The sequence below is a fragment of the Poromitra crassiceps genome, assembly GCF_964638095.1.
Source record: "Poromitra crassiceps genome assembly, chromosome: 5".
Lineage (NCBI taxonomy): Eukaryota > Metazoa > Chordata > Actinopteri > Beryciformes > Melamphaidae > Poromitra > Poromitra crassiceps.
In genome coordinates, this window is record NC_139642.1 from 50,378,230 (window position 1) to 50,397,482 (window position 19,253).

At 45.0% G+C, this 19,253-nt stretch overlaps 2 protein-coding genes across 2 annotated transcripts in view; both read left to right on the plus strand.

Moving 5' to 3' along the window:
- Window positions 1–782: 782 nt before the first annotated feature.
- Window positions 783–15,112, plus strand: rtn2a (reticulon 2a; the record flags this gene model as incomplete). The annotated part of the gene is made up of 10 exons (XM_083636749.1): window positions 783–813; window positions 2,166–2,219; window positions 3,052–3,657; window positions 4,669–4,899; window positions 11,003–11,210; window positions 12,145–12,283; window positions 13,914–13,983; window positions 14,109–14,155; window positions 14,707–14,765; window positions 14,947–15,112. 10 exons carry the CDS (start codon window positions 783–785, stop codon window positions 15,014–15,016), a joined length of 1,515 nt encoding a protein of 504 aa, XP_083492875.1. The 3' UTR covers window positions 15,017–15,112.
- A 3,207-nt stretch (window positions 15,113–18,319) lies between these two features.
- Window positions 18,320–19,253, plus strand: part of rhoub (ras homolog family member Ub) — a 7,582-nt gene continuing 6,648 nt past the window's right edge. The window contains exon 1 of the mRNA XM_083637070.1: window positions 18,320–18,770. Within this exon, the coding sequence (XP_083493196.1) occupies window positions 18,554–18,770 (217 nt within the window). The 5' untranslated portion in view covers window positions 18,320–18,553. The remainder of the gene's footprint in view (window positions 18,771–19,253) is intronic.

Consider the following 19,253-nt stretch of genomic DNA (forward strand, 5'->3'; position numbering starts at 1 on the left):
CATTTATCATTTTTAGCTTTAATTTCTTTTTTCATAGTCATATGGCGCATACAGTATTATGTACAGTATATCTCTTATTTCTCATGTGTGTGTCTGTATGGACATAGGCCTATTTATGAAATATTGATAAAACAAGCAAAAAATGTTGGGCTACTGTATCTCATGGGTGTACTCCCACGCAAGTCTAAGGTGTAATTCTGCGCAAAATACTGCCAAATGCCACGAGGCAATCTTCAAACGCCCCCTTCTCTGTGTGTATATCGTTTGTGGGCATACTTTGGTAATGACCTACAGTACTCTACTATTCCTTCTGTTACAGACAAAGGGACAACATGCATTTGCATTTTATTATGGCAGCAGTAATGCAAATCCCTATAAGAGTCTAAGGTGAACTGACATGAGGGAGAGCGGGAGAGACACCGGGACACACACACACACACACACACACACTTTCCCCCTTTGCTATACCCTACAGTGCTCCGCTGCAGTCGCAATGATGCTAGACGAGAGAGAGAGGAGGAGAGAGAGAGAGGGGTCGGAAAATAGGAGGTAGGGAGGGGCTGCTGAGGGATGGAGAGGAGGAGGGAGGGTGCACGCACTGTGACGCGCAACAGAGGACCAAGACAGAGAGGGAGGGGGAGGAAGAGACAGGGAGGGAGAGAGAGAGAGAGAGAGGGATGGAGAGATAGAGAGAGAACACGGTCTATGCACAGGACGAGAGTGCCGGCAGGAGAAGGGGGGGGCTTCCAGACTGGACGGGCCCAGCGATGCCTTGATGGAGCATGGGCCAGGTTTTAGGATTCTCCCATTGCCGTGAGTGTTGCTATTGTTTTGCTCTCTGTCCGTGGGTGTCTGCATCTATTTATCTGTCTGTAGATCCTCATATACCGGTATGTATATATATATTCCAGCTTAGCATCGTTCTTGCTAACTGCTGTGAGCATCATGTCTGTTAACCCCCCACCTTCCTCCCTCCTCTCCATCCCTCTCTCCTGCTCTTAGCATTGTAAACACATGGTTGAATGGCTGGATGCGGTGCTGGAGTGGACCTATCTTGTCTCACAATGATTTACAGATGTTTGCATGGCTGTGCCTGTGTTTAATATATACAGTATTATGCAGGCTTTGTATACTGTATGTGTGTTTACAGAAGGGAGGTTACCCTAAACAGTGATTCTCAACCTTTTTCATATCAAGGACCCATCTTTTTTTTTTTTCTCTTTCTCTCTCTTGGACCCAAATCTGATTGTGAGATATCATTTTGTCCAGAATCCCATGACTACAGTATATATGAGAGATAACCGTAAAACCACGACCAAAATAGTCATTCCTCTACATTCTCTAATTAAGTTAACTTCTTGTATGAAATAAAGCTGAAGTTTAACACATCATCATTTTGCTGGGGAACCCCCTCAAGGACCCCTGGTAGTCCTTGAGGGGGTGGTCCTTGAGACTCCACGTTGAGAACAGCTGCTCTAAGGCTGTGTTGTGCTTTCACCTCTCTGTGTTTCTTCATCTCTTTTTAGTCACAATATCCACTTACTGTCTTATAGTGCTTTATCGTGTGTGTGTGTGTGTGTGTGTGTGTGTGTGTGTGTGTGTGTGTGTGTGCACACAAAGGAATATGCTGTATGGGTTGATTTATTAGCTAATCTCATCTCAGGCTGACTATCTAATAGTAGTGAAGGCCTTTACGCCTGGCAGCATAGCACTGTAAGAAATTGCATGTGCGAGCCCCTATGTAATGTGAAATTGATGTACACATAGCACTCTCTAGTGAAAACATGCATAGTGACACTGACATGTAATGTTCTTAGATTAGGTTAAGGTTTGTTTCTCTTAAGATAAAAGTAAACCTTATATATTCACATTGTAGAGTATATTTGTTTCATTTCCCTGGAGGGATTTAATGAGCAGTCTCTGTGTAAAGTGCTCTGTTAAGTGGCTTGACTTCAAATAAACCAGAGTAAGCTCTTACAACTTAAAAAAAAAAAAGTTTGTAAAAGGTGCGGCAGTGTTCTTCCTCGCTGCTTTGATACCATTAACCTGCTCCATTATGTTTTGAGAGCACTCCCTCAGGATGGGGGTGGAAGTATGAAAAACAATTTTTGATGTTGTTTTGGTACGAGGGTGAAGTAAAATGTTGGCTTGTTGTTTTCTTCCAGAGGAATATGCCTCTGTGGCGTCCACCCCAGACTCAACGCCTCCCTGCACCGATGGTACGAACACAAACTCTCCCTCTCATCCTTTCATGTAGACATTCTATCACGCTGTCATGATCCAAACAACTGAATCGTGCTTTGTGAGGAGGAATCACTCCAAACACCTCTCACACGTGACTCACCTGAAACAACAGCACTTACTGTAGGAGCCACAGACTGACATAGAAGTACACTTTAATCATTATCATCATCTCCTCTCTGTGTCTCTCTCCCTCTTTTCTTTAGTCTATGTGTGTTAGGGATGGGAATCTCATCACTGAGGCGATGCCATACGATGCATTGCCAACGATTTGATACAATAAAGAGATACACATGAAGCAACTACCGATACGACTCACGCGTTTTGCGATGCAGTGCGGTTACACACGATGCGATACAGTGCGATACGATGCGATACTGTACATCACGATGCAAAAGAATGATGCTTTGCAATTCAATATGGTACAAAAGTGTGTTTTTATTTCTTAGCCAGCAAATCACAAATTAGCTGGGGGGAAAAGTGCCATTTTAACTTTACATATTTGTTTCTCTTGTACTGCAACTCAGTAAGCATCTCATTTATGCTTTTTAGGGCCTCTACTAATATAAGTACGATTTTGGGTCTCTACTAATATAAATACGATTTTACCAATGCAAAGATGTTAAAGGATGCGATGCGAGTTCATCCCAAATTGTATCCGATGCACACTTTCTTTAACCGGTGCAATCGCATCTTGAACTTTTATGCCGGTGCACCGATGCGAAACGGTGAATCTTCCCGTCCCTAATGGGTGTTTTAGAGAAAATTGTCGGGGGGCGACTAGCTTATTTTTTTTGTGTCTTTGTCCAGGCGGCAATGAGGAGTCGGAGATGTATGAGCTGCAAACAGCCAGGGAGTGGTCTGAGGACGAGGATGTGGGGGATCCATACGATGACGAGGGTCTGGGGTCGTCCCCGTCCCCGTCCGTGTGGGGCACACCCCGGCAGCACTCCCACGAGCTGACTTTCTCCTACATCGCTATCGCCGAGGCGGAGGCGGCGGGCACCTCGCGCCACCTCCGCGACCGACGCCGGGCCGGCTCCCGGGGAAGCCGCTCCCCTTTGATGCGCACGGACACCCTGGAAACGCTGCTGGACTCCCCCGATGTGGAGTGGGACGCCCAGGCCTTCCTCAGCCCAGAGGAGGAAGAAGAGGAGGAGGAAGAAGAGAGGGGGAGAGAGCGTGAGAGGGCGGAGGCGGGAGCGGCGGTCGAGGCGGGGAGCGGGGAGAGGGAGCCCCACAGACAAACTGAGACCGTTCCAGTCCAGCCCTCTCCCCAAGACCTCCACCCAGAACCTCAGGAGGGAGACGCAGGGATCCAAAGAGGGGACACACAAAGCTCTTGGCCCCAGACCCCCTGGCCTCCTGCTCCGGCCCTGTCGTCCCAGCACCACAGCCCCTCACACAGCCCCCAGGGTGAGAGAAATGGGCGGGCACACACGAGGGAGATGAGTGGGAGGTGGAATTGCGTTGATGTGGCGTTAAAGGCAGACACATGACAATTTAAACATGACAAGTAAACATAGCTGTATGTGAGTGGAATGGTGGCCAAAGTTCAGGTTCAGTAGGCAGGGGAACTGAAAATGATGAGGTTAATGATGTTTTCTTTATGTGGAGAAGTACAGTACAGATCTTTTTTTTGATCTGAATCTCCATATTTTCCAGTTCCAGCTGGATCAGTTGACTCACTATGGCACACGACTATTAGGATGATACTGCCAAGTGATGGGATGCTGTAGGAAATTGGATGGAACAAAGTCTTAATATCTGATGCTGGTTTGCTCACAGTGAGCTGCTTAAGCATTTTGACAGCAGCACATCTGTTTTTATTCATTCGTTTCACTCCATACTTAAGCTTTATACAGTAGCTTTACTTTAGGGTACAGTATATCATAGTCTGGCTTTTCAGGGTGCCAAAACTTATTTGGACAAATTATTATTATAGTCAAAAATAGGCACTTTTATCATGTAACCAAAAATACTGACCCATAGCATCATTGTATTGCCAGTTCTCTCTCTTGCCAGTTCTCTCTATTTGCATTTTAATGTGTCTTATTAGAATTGAGTTGTGATTCCATTTAACTCTAAATTACTCTACCATGCTGATGGTAAATGAGTAAGTAAACAAGGATCTGAGATATCAAACCAGCCTTGAAATATTGTGCTCTTGCAAAAAGATTGTCATTAATTATTTTCAATAAGAAAATTAGTAGGTAGAAAAATAAAACATCCATATTATTCATGACAAATTAAATGTAACAGTCTTGATTTTAGTAGTCAGTCAGTCCAAAGAATTGCCCTCCAAATACTTATGGACAGGGTGGGTCTCTTTTGTCAGTAGTTGTAGCTCAGACTGAACATGTGCAACAAGAGGAAGTCAGACGTGATGTCATCGAGATAGTGACATCATCATGTTCCCTTTCCCAGCAGCAGCAGCAGCAGCCTCACCGCCGCCTGAGACAGAGTCCCCCATCACCATGGAAACCATTTCAGTCAAGCTGCTCACATCTGTGCGACCTAGAGGCGGGCTCAAAGGAGAGCCCACATCCGCTTCCCCCGCTGCGATTGGTCTAAACACTCAGGAACAGCTGGTCAGCGAACAGTGGTTTTCAGCACTTAACCTATCAGAGGACCCAACAGTATGCACCCACATAGCAGGTACAGTCCCACTGCAAATCCACATATGGGATAATATTGGGTTATAACAGGCCTGATGAATAATTTGAGGATCTTTAACATATCTTCTCCCTATCGCTCTATCTCACTCCCGTCTCTCTTCCTTCGCCATGTTGCCGTCAGTCAATTCCCTAATCAATAGGCTACTTGAAATCAAGAAAATATCACATTTCGCCTTCACAAAGGACCTTCAAGAGGCAGCATGGCGCCCAGAATAGATATTCCGCAGAATCCCCCGGAAGTCCCGAGTGCTCGATTGTGTCTCCATGGTAACCTTCTCTTGGGATTTCAGGAATGATGGGCTAATTGTGCGGAAAGCGTTCCTGGCAGTGGACACACACCATCATCGCTGATGTTAGACTTTATTCTCCTTTTAACACAGAGAGAGGGTAGACAGGTGTGCGTGTATGCAGAGAGAGACAGACACGTGTGTGTGTGTGTGTGTGTGTGTGTGTGTGTGTGTGTGTGTGTGTGTGTTTGTGTGTGTGTGCGTGCGTGCGTGCACATGCATGTGTGTGCGTTCAGAGCCTGTGTATACAGAGAGAGAGACAGGTGTGCGTGTATGTGTGTGTGTGTGTGCGTTCAGAGCCTGTGTATGCAGGACTGGAAGTAGCTTATTTGTTGTTGGCGGCACTGAGAGAGAGAGCAATAGAGAAAACAAGAGAAAAGAAAGCGAAAGAGCGATTACATCTATCATATCTTCCATATTGATACGGCTGTCACTTTAAGTGGAACGTCACTCAGAGTGGAGTGGAGCCCAGTCTTATTTTAGTGGGCGGGGGTTTGATCTACATTCCACGCTCAGACTGTGTGCTGATGAATGTGTCGTCGAGCCGGTGACAGAGTTCAGGCTGTCCCGAATTACTACCAAACCGTCTCATGTATCCAAACGGGGAGTAGCACCTGATTTCAGAATCAGAATCAGAAAGACTTTAATGATCCCCGGGGGGAAATTGGGACAAGTTACAGTAGCTCGCTCACAGAACACACATAGCATAGGATGTTTTATCATCATCCTGTTGGTTCAGCTGTAGTTTACTGCATATATATGCAATATTTGGGAACATACGCAACTCTCTTCCAAATCAAGCAGGGCTTTCTCTGCTGACACAGTGAATGGGAAACTGACTTGTACTTTTGAACTTTCACAATTAAATGAGCTTTTATTTTGGAGCAGAATCAACAATTCCTAAACAGAAAATGTGCCCGTATTGCTGGAAAATCACCTTGAATAATGTCATAATTTCAATCACTCCCTTATTCATCATCGGTGGTGCAGCTACAGAAATGTTACAGCCGGGTGATGTAACAGAATACGAGTACTGGTTCTCTTGTTTCTCACGCTGGAACAGACCTGTACATGTATCTATACTGCCTTATCCAAGTTTAAAGGAACACTGCACTGGATATTTGCTAGGGGTGGGACGATACATTGATCTGCATAGACGCATTGATTCTATGATCAACGACCCAATAGCATCGATGCCCAGTGAAAACAAACGATACAAATCACCATGACGCCATATAGAAATAAACATGATTCTTATTTTATTTTGAAATTCCACGCCGCATCTGTGTCACCATTTCCGCCCAAACGCACCAACAATGCGAGCGCCATGGCAACGTACGTAAGAAGGGAGAGGATCTTCGCTCCCCTCTCGGATATAAAATCAACACATATCGTCTAATATCCCCCTGGAACGAATCGTATCGAACTCGTATCGTGGCAGATTGTGTGATATCGGCAAATATCACATTGTTGAATGAATGAATCAATATAATATTGTATCATGAATGAATCAATATAATATTGTATCATGATCAAAATTGTGATTGCCACCCCTAACATTTGCTTTAAAGTGACTAAGTGACTCTCTCTATGTGTGAGTCTTTGGGAGTCTTGAAGGGGGGCGGGGCTGCGGACTAGATTATTTTGGGCCTGCGGACTTGCTGACCGAGCATTGGGCGTCCAAAAACAGCTGAGAGGGGCGAGCGGAGCGGTAGCACAGAGTGACAGAGAGAGAGAGAGAAAGAGGGCGAAAGGGGGAACACCGGAGCAGCAGCAACCAAAATGGCCAGCAAAGGTGAGACCTTGGGCTTTAAAGAGAAAAGGAGATATAATTTGAGACAATGGTGTCAGTGCAGCGAGGCTCTGCATGGGCATCTGGGTTGGGGGTAGGGTAACAGCTCCTTTGACGTGAGCCGTGTTTGATTTCACTGAGCGCGCAGGGCAGGCGTGGAGAGGAAGGCTGAGGCCGGCTACTAATTCAAGTGACTCCACTTTTTAGTCTGTAGTAGCAGAGTTTTGAGCATTGTGTCTTTGCTATAGTGGTGGACTTGTGACAGTCAAACAGAAGACTGTCATTCTGTCAAGCGCCTGAAGAGGGATTTTTTTGCTCTTTGATCACTTGGCAAACTGCAGACTCCCTGGAGATAGCATGCAGCTTCAGGCAGCTAGAGGTATGTTGGGCTTTTCATTGAAGAGCTTTAGATGGAGGTGGATGTTTGGACCTTCGCTCCTTGATTTGGAGTGTCAGTGGTTTAATTAGCTCTGGCCCTTCAAATGAGCATCATGACGAATGGCCCTGGCTTGAATGATCATTGATGTTGAGTTGTGGAGATGGTTGTACTCGTGTGTAATCGTTTGGCCAGCTGGTTTCTTTAACATTTGACAGTAGTGTTTCCTCTTTAGGCTGACGGCCTGGCATGACCCGAGGCATTTTTACAGTGTAGTACTAGTAGAGAATCCCTGCACTCAGCGGACTGGTCGGGGTGTGGTGTTTATGTGGGAATGAGACAAAAGGTCAGGCTGGTTGAGCAGCAAGTGGTGACTGATTTATGTTATGTTGTTATTGATTGGTTGGTTGGTTGGTTGGGTGGGTGGGTGCTGGGTGGGTGGTTACTTAGTAGATTGGTTGATTGAGTGTTTGTTCATTCATTTGTGCATTCACTCCCTCAATTGCGTATCCACATCATGGTTGATAATTGATATAGGTGTAGTATAGTGAAAAGAGCGCTGCCTTCCTCTTTAGAGTACGTAGGTTAGGGTGTTGAGTAAGCTGTCTTTACTTTCAAACTGTACTATCTACTATGCTCTTTTTACAGCCACAAAATGTTTACTCTTTGTTCAACTGTACGTTACATCCAAGTCATACAGAGATTTCTTCGATAAAGACAGTTATTACAATACAGAGTAGACGTCCCACTTTTAACATGCAGGCTGCAGTGCTTCTGCATTGTTGTTACTGTCCCATCATGTGGGCTTTGTTTAGCATTGACATTATTAATAGATAAGATGCTGTTAACACCATAACTGTGCTTTCTCTCTGTCTGCTTTTTATTATTCTATTGAATTAGAAGCACAATAAGCCTGACATGTCCTCCTGGCCAATGTCTTAAAATGACAGCAACACAAACATACACAATGGGCGTGTCACTCACTGTGTGCATCCGGTTATGCTCATGGACAGGTGTGTGCTAGGGGCATTGTGGGTATTAATCGCGTGCAGTGATGTTTATAAATAACCCACCTGCTCAGTGCGCTCAAACCAAAGAGATTTAGCCGCCCGTCACTCACAGCCAATGAATAGTGGGCAGAGAGCCGCCTGGCTGCCATGACAGTGCAGCGTTAACACTGTTCCAGACTGAATGCCATTGTTGTCATTTACTGTAATATGAGAAATCACGTCGGCACCCTGTCTCGCTCCGTCATACTCCATAGTTACATGATACACAAACAGTTAAAACCAGAATGGCACTCGCAGAGCGCAGACCTCCGCCAAGCTTTGTGCTATTATTGCTTGTCCGTGAGTCGGATCCGCTCCAAACTGTAATGGGTTGTTCCTTGGCCCGTGCCACACCCTTTCACAAAGTTTCATGACAATCGTGCACGTCGTTTTTCAGTAATGCTGCTAACAGTCAAAACAAACAGACAGACAAATGGCACTGAAAACATAGCCTCCTCCTGGGTGCAGGTAATTAGGGTCTCTGTACTACTAAAATGCCATTTTTTATCAGAGAGTTCAGTTGGTTGAGTCATAGCTGAGCCGAAAAAGTCATTTGTGATGGTATTAATAATGGCATTACATTGTTTGCATAGAGAGAGAAAAATATGGTGCCAAATAAAATGAGACGGCAGAATATAATTGATTCAATGAAGGCTACAAGGGGAGATCAGATGCCCTCCTTGGCTCTAGACCAGCCATTCCCACTCCTGTGGGCCGCAAAGGTATTGCAAGTGGGCCTCTAAATCATTTCAAAACATTACGATCTTCGAGAACAAAATCTAATTATTATTATTATTATGTGTGAGAATGCATTTCTCCATTGCTGAATGATACCGTTATTTAATTTGGAATCAATTATTCATCAATTAGCCTATTGCATACAGCCCCTCAGTTTTAGTTTCTGATTTCTGTGTGGTGCTGACGGACAGCTCCTTTTATCTTTAAAATCAAAAGTGCTCTGAGAACGAAGTATAATATGACCTCCGTACTGTTGATGGTCGGATGTGGGCCGCGAACGTTTTTGAGATTTTCAAGTGGGCCTTGAGGTGAAAAAGGTTGGAGAGCACGGCTGTAGACGCCTCAGTGGGCACGGCGGCTGTTGCTGGGTGACAGAGACGGGGATCAGCAGGGTGGGGAGAAGAGAGGGGGATCAGCAGGGTGGGGAGAAGAGAGGGGGGTCAGCAGGGTGGGGAGAAGAGAGGGGGATCAGCAGGGTGGGGAGAAGAGAGGGGGATCAGCAGGGTGAGGAGAAGAGAGGGGGATCAGCAGGGTGAGGAGAAGAGAGGGGGATCAGCAGGGTGAGGAGAAGAGAGGGGGATCAGCAGGGTGGGGAGAAGAGAGGGGGATCAGCAGGGTGAGGAGAAGAGAGGGGGATCAGCAGGGTGAGGAGAAGAGAGGGGGATCAGCAGGGTGGGGAGAAGAGAGGGGGATCAGCAGGGTGGGGAGAAGAGAGGGATCAGCATGGTGAGGAGAAGAGAGGGGGATCAGCAGGGTGGGGAGAAGAGAAGGGGATCAGCAGGGTGGGGAGAAGAGAGGGGGATCAGCAGGGTGGGGAGAAGAGAGGGGGATCAGCAGGGTGGGGAGAAGAGAGGGATCAGCATGGTGGGGAGAAGAGAGGGGGATCAGCAGGGTGGGGAGAAGAGAGGGCGATCAGCAGGGTGAGGAGAAGAGAGGGGGATCAGCAGGGTGGGGAGAGGTGGCTGACGTCTGTCAGCAGGTGCTGTGCTGTGAGAGGCATCATTTTAAATTCAGGCGCCCCCTCCTCTTCTACTGTATGCCTCACTTCCTTCTTTCATCTCACGGCTAAATTTAGCTCAGGCCAAAGCCTTGTAGCATGTGTGTGTGCACGTGTGTGTGTGTGTGTGTGTGTGTGTGTGTGTGTGTGTGTGTGTGTGTGTGTGTGTGCGTGTGCGTGCGTGCGTCCGTGCGTGCGTGTGTTCTCACCATAGACATATGTTCTCACCCATCCTCGGCTTCCTCTGCGGTCTGTCAGCGACAGTGGACATTGGACAAGTTGAACATCTTGATGAATGCTGGGCAGCAGCTTGTCTGTCTCTCTTTTGGGACTATTTGGTCTTCAAAGATGGTTGATTAAAACCGATGTAAACGATGAAATATATACAGTCTAAATCAGTGATTCTCAAACTTTTTCATATATAGGACCCCTAATTTAGTACAAATTTGTGCCATTTAGTCTCTCAGACCCAAATCTGAGAATATTATTATATGATTTTGTCCAGATTCCCATGAATATCTATCTGTATTGTAGAGATAACAGTGAAACTACAATCAATCAGTCATTCTTCTACTACATTCTCTCACTGTGTTAACTTCTTGTAAATCAAATCATGCTGAAATTTAATAATTCATCAATTTGCTGTGTAACCCCCTCAAGGACCCCTGATGGTCCCCGGACCCCATGTTGAGAACCTCTGGTCTAAACAATATAAAAATATACTTTTTCTCCTGCTGTTTCCTTCTTGTTTTTCTGTCTTCTCCACTGTGGTTGCTCACCCACATGCCTTTCCTCTCTTCCCATTCTCCCTCACACCTCCAACCCCCCACCCCTCCTCCTCCAGTGATGGACGTGATCTACTGGAAGGACACGGAGCGCACGGGCATGGTGCTAACAGGGCTGGTGGTGGGCCTGCTATCCCTGTTCCAGCTCAGCATCATCACTGTGGTCTCCACGCTCTCCCTGGCCATCATGTGCTTCACCATCTCAGTACGCATCTACTACCAAGTCCTCCACGCTCTCCGTTTTGGTGATGGACTCCACCCCTTCAAGTGAGTTGCCAGACTTTTGTTTTCTTTCTTTCTTTTTTAATAAGTGGTCCATCCAACCTCCTTCAGCTTGTCAGACAACAGTGGTGTGTAGAAAAGCGTGGGGATAGTAAAATGGCAGGATAACAAGAGTTGGATTCGGCTCATTCAGTCACAGCGTATGAACGTTTTGCTAAGCGAGCGCATCAGTTCATTCAGCCAGAGAACGCTGCCCAGAAGATGCCCGCAGACCACTTTCTACTCTCTAGATGGCGCTGACAGAGATGATAATGATGGAGGTTTAGGCAGCTGTATCATTGAGATAATGAGTCTTCTTGTGGTAATAACTGTCTCTGTGTGTGTGTGTGTGTGTGTGTGTGTGTGTGTGCGCGTGCGTGCGTGTGTGTGTGTGTGTGTGTGTGTGTGTGTGTGTGTGTGTGTGTGTGTGTGTGTGTGTGTGTGTGTGTGAGCATGCAAATGCGTTTCACCAGCTTTTCTGAAAGTGCATAATTCCTTAATGATCTTTTATTTAGTTTTTGCTTTGTCTATAAATTTATAATAAAAATGGTCGGTGTCTTCCTCCAGTGAATTCCTCAGTAATAAATGGCCAGCTACAGTACTTGTATTGATTTTAACACTGTGGTTTGATTGATGATATCTCTCTCGCTTATTCATCATATTATAATAGCGTAGCATAAACCAATCTGCACTGGAGAGGTCACCCATTAAATTGAAAAGCAACAACGCTTTGCCCCCTGGACTTGTGACAAAGCTGAGTGTGCAGCCAAATAAAGATAAAACCATAAACCTGCTCCCTTATTAAGCAGCATTACTGTATTTGGTCAAAAGTAAAGGAAGAGTGACGAGGAAACGTACATGCAGCTGGATGAGGATAGAGGAGGAAAAGAAGCAGAAGTTGCTGTTCCTCGTCAAAGTGAAACATTGTTGCTGTTCTCAGGACGTACCTGGAGCTGGACATCAGTCTGGGTGGGGAGCTGGCCGATCACTTCGTGCAGAAAGCCATCGTTCTGGCCGTGTCTGCCGCTGACACTCTGAAGAGACTCTTCTTCGTTGGAAGCCTCTTCGACTCCCTCAAGGTGAGCTCAGCTACTTTTGGAGCTTGTTGTTATTGACATCGTTATTTGTTTCTCCTTATTTAATGTGTGTGTGTGTGTGTGTGTGTGTGTGTGTCATTACCGCAAGACGTCGCTCCATCCTTCCCTTCTACGTCCGTCCTCCGTCATCTTCCTCCCGCCATCGTCCCGCTCCCTCGCTCACTGGAGATGACAGCATCGCCATGCCGACAGTCACAGCATCGCCATGCCGACAGTCACCCTCATTATTTCAGCTCCGAGCTGAAGACTCGGCTCCTAAATAAGGGCGATATCATTGACAGCGACTGTCATCCTCAATGTCATACTTTCGGTAATCGTGTAGAATGCATTCCCTATGGAAAATTCCATTCAAATCTCATTTGACTTGGTCCCTATGGGAAAAAAAATCACACACAAAACTAAATTTGCCATTCTTTTCTCGTCTGTGCTATTTATCCAGCCTATGAGAATGCCTATGTTGCTAGGAGGGGAACAGACATATTACATTATCTCAATGGTTTTCAGGCCTACGGGATTATGTCGGTATTGCATGATGTCACCAGCGAGGCATCGTGCCCCACTGATGCTATGCGAAGCACATTTTGCGCTCCATTGACTGACAGCTTACTGCTGCATAGTGCTCATTTGAAATGTGATGTCACTTCAGATGATCATTATTTTTCTGCAAGCTGAGTCACAACGTCCTGTAGTTGTCAATCAGCCGACGCACGAAGACTCAATGAATTTCTTGAATAGTCAGAGGGATATTTCACCATAATGTAATACTAATACATCCATTCATTTTTTTCTACCTGTGTATTGAATTGTATTTCTTTTCTGGACAAATACTAATTGCACCTACAAAAAGTGTATAGATAAAGTGATACTAATAGGTATAATATATTGCATAATAGTAATAGTGCACTGCATACTCTTAAGTATATGCAACCCGTATAAAATATGTACATACTAATTGTACCAAATAAACAGAATTCAGTGAGCAGCAGTAGGTGATCAGACAGACTTACACAGACTTGTGTCTAAGCCCCTTAAGTCCCGGGACCTCCCAGTCTCAACCCTGACCTGGCCGGTATGTGACATGACATGACACACAGGTCGCTCTGCGCAGAGAGGCTGGGGATACGCCGGAGTCTCGTTCCATCTGGGAGAGCGGTGTCCCGTTTCAGGACAGCACTCTGTACGGGACACTGTGAGATATAATGGGAAACACCCGGGCCATATCCGTATTGGTAGTCAAGCCTTTGGAGCTACCAACTTTCTGTTCTTCATTATAGATCATGCAGAGTACAATCTTTTTTCCAAGGCATTTTTATTGGATATTGGAGAATACAGTTATGAACTAATGAATTATTATTAAAATACAGCAGTATGCAGTATTATTGTACAGCTATACCATATTATGCAGTAAGACAGAGATGCAGTAGAGCATGCTGACTGCCAACTGCTTGTGTGTCTGTTTCACTTATGCAAAGCTGCAGCAGATTCACTGCGTTCTAAAAGAAATAAAACAACATGGCACAGAGCTGGAGGGTGCTCTTCACATCTGCAGGGGTTCTTGATGGGAGATCAGCTAACGTTCCTCAACTGTTCTTCTGTTTCTCACTGTTCTTAGTTCCTGGCTCTGATGTACCTGGTGACATTCTTGGGAAATCTCTGCAATGGCCTTACTCTGCTCATCATCGGTAAGGAACAGATCAGATGTCACTGCAGCAACTATGGAACCCACTGAGTGACTGTATGGTTGTCCTGCCTTGTCAAATACGACACGGTAATGCTTCTATTTTTCTCTCTTTCCTCTCCTCTCCAGGTGTGATCGCCCTCTTTTCTCTACCACTTTTCTACAGTCAACGCCAGGTAAATCCTTGTAAATGTATCACCTTCAATAAATCATTTGACCCAATTGTAAATTGCACTGGACTGACAGCTGAATATCTGCAAAGGAAACAATAAAAATCATAATTGTGGGGCTCAAAAATCCACTTGGACTCATGGATGAACTGATTAGATTTTGCTGGTCAAACTTCAAAGGGGCGTGGTGAGGGAAGGTGGTGGGACTAGGGGAAAGGGGCTGTAGCTAGGGATAGGAAGGTCGTAGAGAGTCGGGGTTCAAGGGGTGGGTAGATGAGTGGCTAGGGGACGTATGTGGGTGGCGAGAGGGTTAGGGTAGAAAGCGATTAGCCGTGTGTTGTTGAGGTACCCCCAAACTTTGCCTAAAGTGCCATAAGGTTGAATATGGCCACACCACTGCACCGTGGGTTTCAAGGTATTTGTGATTGTATGAGTCTGGACAGACATGGACTTGACTTATTGACCACGAGGTGTTTATTTCTAGTTTATTTTCACTGGGGTTTCAGTCACATGTCCACAAACCTCTCTGTTTTCTTGGCCTTTACCTCATGTTACAGGAACAGGTGGACATTTTCTTTGCAAAGATCCAGGCCCAATATGACAACATCAACGACATGTGAGTATGGTGCCATCTTCTGGCACAAGGTTGCTATTGATGGAGTTGCACTGGTATTTTTCCATTGAGGCAATTTTCCTCAACTGATACTCTGTCAGGAGTTTGTTGACCTGCAGTAACAGTAACCCCCCTCCCTCTCCTCTCCTCCCCCTCTCTCTCTCTCCTCTCCTCTCTCCTACAGTCTGCGAAGACTGGTCCAGGGTGGCGGCCCTCCCCCTGACCCAACCCCTGGTGGACCCAAAACCCAGTAAACACACATGGACAAGAACTTAAAGAAGGGGAGAAGAGATCCCAGAGTTACAGGCTGTCACTCAGATGTCTTACCCAGCAGTCTGTGCTCAGAGCTCCAGAGACTGGGGAAGGGGAGGGAGGTTACTTTATTAGGAATTACGATGGGGCTTAAGCATGGTACTTTATACTCTAACTGTATGTAAGGTCTGGGGGTTGGAGGAGGAAGGGGTTGGTTTAGTTCTCAAGGCGATGAAATCAAAGTGTATGAATCCTGGACGAGAGACTTGCTGCTACTGTCTGTCAGAGATGAAAGATTTAACGACGCAGCTGATCATGTCTGGCTGTCTTTGGAATGATCACACAATGTTTTTATTATCTCAAAAAATATATAAAAGTTGACTGCTGCAATCCAAATGAGGCACAAAGAGCAGGAATGGGAAGCTCTGTAGATACGAAACATGTGGGTTCCCCATAGTGACCACTAGACACCTGGGAAGGGTAAGAAAGACTCAGGCCACAGTTCAGCAGGAGTGGAGCTTCTGATGAGGCAGTTTCTGTACAGAAAAGAAAGCAAAGTCATCCCAGGGGCAAAGGTCAAAGGTTAGTGGGCAACCAACCAGGGGTCGTCATTAGTCATGGCAGCATAGAAACTTACAATCAGGATGTATGCATGTGTCCATGCGAGATCACATGCACATTTCTGAATGCATATTCATTTTCATGACTGTTTATTTGTGTGTTTGCAAGTGTATGAGCGTGTGTGTGTGTGTGTGTGTGTGTGTGTGTGTGTGTGCGTGCGCGCGTGTGATTTCTGACCTGCAGCTCGCTGAACTGAAACTGTTAAACAAGCTATTAAAATCACATTTGTTCTTTAATTTACAAATGTTTGTTTCTTTTTATCAACACAATCATTCATATTCATGTACCGGTATGTTCCTGTGTGAGTTTTGTCCATGTTTTGTCATCTCACCACACTGCTTACACCGCTGGGTACTGCAGGTTGACCCTCATTCAGTGGCGTTGGTGCGTAGAGTTTGAAACAGAATATTCAGAAAGACAAATGACAAGACATGGTTTACAGGAATAATTCTGATTATAATGTATCCGAAATGGAACACAATTATATTACGCCCAGTTTTCTCATTGACTGAGCATCAGAAGCAGGCTGCTCAATACAGTAGATGTGTATGTTTCTTTAAGGTGTCGATGGAGCTGAAGTATAAATTGAGGATCAGATGGGAGATCATAAAGTTAACCTCCGATTTTCAAATGGCATGTGGAGGAACGTGGGAGTGAAATACAGCCGGTGCCTTTCTGACCACAGTTTATAGTGCATGATCTGATTTACAGTACTTACTATACAACCGCTTACAGCAACTTCTCTTCCCGTAACAGACCACTTCTCATATTTACCTGAACATTGCCGGGGAATGGTGTTTTTATGCTGTATTATACTTGTGTGATATATATAATAGTACCTGTGTACCATGGCCAGGTATCTTCAATAGAATGACACGTGTACCCGTTTTAAGAATAATGATCTAGGATACTCTGCAACTGAAATCCATATTTCCCACTTCTACAGTTGCTTTAAAAGCCCTCACCAAAATGTGTCTGTTTCCTATGCCTTATTATTGTATGATTTGACTGTGTCCTGCAATGAAAGCCTTGTTACGTTAACAGACACGATCCAATATGGCGGACAACACGACGGCCTGTTAGCCTTACACATCCTCTGCTGCCTACAATTATAGCTACCTAGTTGCACACTGGCTCCTCCTGTATAGCAGTTTTCCCTATTGATGCATATAAATGTGTCCAGGTGTAACAGCCAGTCACTTATCCCTAATTGATTTCAGTTGTATTTAGACCCTAAGAGAATGGCTGTGAAATGAGAGGCACTTTTGAACGATGCACCCAAACACAGATTTAATCAAAATCACTGACACCTATCTTGTCAAATCATATGACACAAAATTCTGGATTATTCTGTTAATCTGGTCAGACGCATTATTTCATCATCAAGTCTAGACTGTGATATGTTTAGGTTTTTATATGTGCTGTGTGGGTGAAAGATTGTGGCTGGGAGGAAGAAATTGAATCAAAACATGAAAGTATGTTTGAACACATTTCAAGTGAACTGCAGTCATTATTTATAGTGTTGCATTGATTATTTTGTATTCTTGGAAATAAGTCAAGACTTGACCTAGACTTTTAATCTTGCAATAATAGGAGATATTTGGGTGGAATAAACATTTTGAAAAACTAAAACCAGCAGAGTGTGTCTTCTTTTGCCAGATAGATAGGCCTAGGCCCTAGATAGATATCCTTGTGCTCTTGCATTATCATAATCCAATTTCTACCACAAGGGGGCGTCAAGCCATCACTTCACCTCTTTATTCCCACTGTCCAGTTTATGAGACAAAATCATTTCAGCCACTTAATGGCTCCAACAGCTATCACAGGGACACCTTACCTTACAGGAACTTTGACATTTTCTTTTTACAAATTCCATCTGGTCTTTATTTGGATCCTCCTGTGGAGAGAATCAGCGTTAATATGAATCAGGGCATGGTAGACTGCACTTTTTTTTCTTTTTTTTTTAGGGTAGACTGCACATGCGAGGCCATTTATCAAATTTAGTGCTTGGCTGCTGGCTGTAGTGTACCTCTGGCTTAAACTGGCTCTACGTAAAAGTAGGCCATGATGAGGTCTGAATGGGTTTGAAATTTCAGAGCTTTATGTGTGTTCAAAATGGACATGGTCACATGGAGTTGTCTACCTCCTAATGGAGATAGCCTACAAGTCTAGACTTGTCTCCATAGGGTCACACTACTCTGAACTCATAGTTAGCAATATGCTAGCCCTTGAACGCTGTATATTCAGATCAGGTCAGATGATCTGAATATCCAGCTTTCTGGAAAGGGCTAGCAAATTATGTTATCTCACCTCACCAGTAGCTGGCCTAAATGAAACACCATGTAGTAGAGACTGATCAAATGTATAGCCTTATGGGTAGGCCTAAATGGGTGCCTTAAGATGTGCCTTATCTATTCTATTCTATTCTATTCTATTCTATTCTATTCTATTCTATTCTATTCTTAATTCATTATAATGAATTGATTATAAATTGATCAATTGCTTTCTAAATTATGTATGGGGAAGAATACACCTTGATCAATTCACACGTTTTTAGGAACATTATGGTTATTCAAACTTACACTTTTGGACGGTGGAGTAAAGGGGGCGGGATTAGTTAAATCAATTTGAGGATATAATGCATTGGTCACGCCTCCACGTTGTAAACCGTAGTAGGCTGTGGAGCTCCGAGTCGAGGAGGTCGGGATGGTAACTGCCACAAGGAGGACTAGCAGCGCTCAGGACAGGAGGGGACCCGCAGGTTTTACGCATAGGTTTTACGCATGAGCCAGTCTGCGGTCATAAGCTTTGACACGCCTGTCGTAGAGAGAGGGGAAACATATTCTCATGGTGGCTCCTTCGTCTCCCCCTCAGGGACAGCGCATAGCATACGCGTCGGTACAGTGCTGGTTCATTGAATGTCACCTGCAGTCCCCATGGATTACGGCAAGTCGATGGCCCCACCGGTGCCCCCGCACAACCCCAAAACGAGCCGGCCCGGACAGACCCAGGAGCGGCTGTTGAAGTGCGTACTCCTCGGCGATGGAGCGGTGGGGAAAACCAGTCTGGTGGTCAGCTACACGACGAACGGCTATCCAACCAAATACGTCCCGACTGCATTTGATGACTTTTCGGGTAGGCAATGTCACCCCAAGATATTGCTTTTAGGATATTTAGACATTTCATGCATTTTAAGCATGCACTTAATTGGTCAAGTAAAAGAAAGGCCTATGAACATGTGATTTCATTGGGGTTCAACTTCTCACACCTTTTCATGCTACTACTACTGACCAGGCTAACCCCCATTTTTGATAGGCTATAGGGACCCCTATGTCTATTGAATTGTATAACTATAACTGTACACCATGTAGCCATATGGGAGAAGAAATACGATTAGAATACTCATTCTGGTTAAAGTATGCTCCTGATTAAATTATAATGAAATTAAAGCATTGTTCTGAGGAGCCCATAGAATTCCCTCATGGACCCCTGATGGTCCCTGAACGCCACATTGCGAACCACTAATCTAGATACAGTTCAAAAGTCAATTTGTTGTGTCTACCTGTCCAGCTAACACACCCATCTCATTAAACAGCATGTACGGAGTGTGAGAGGACC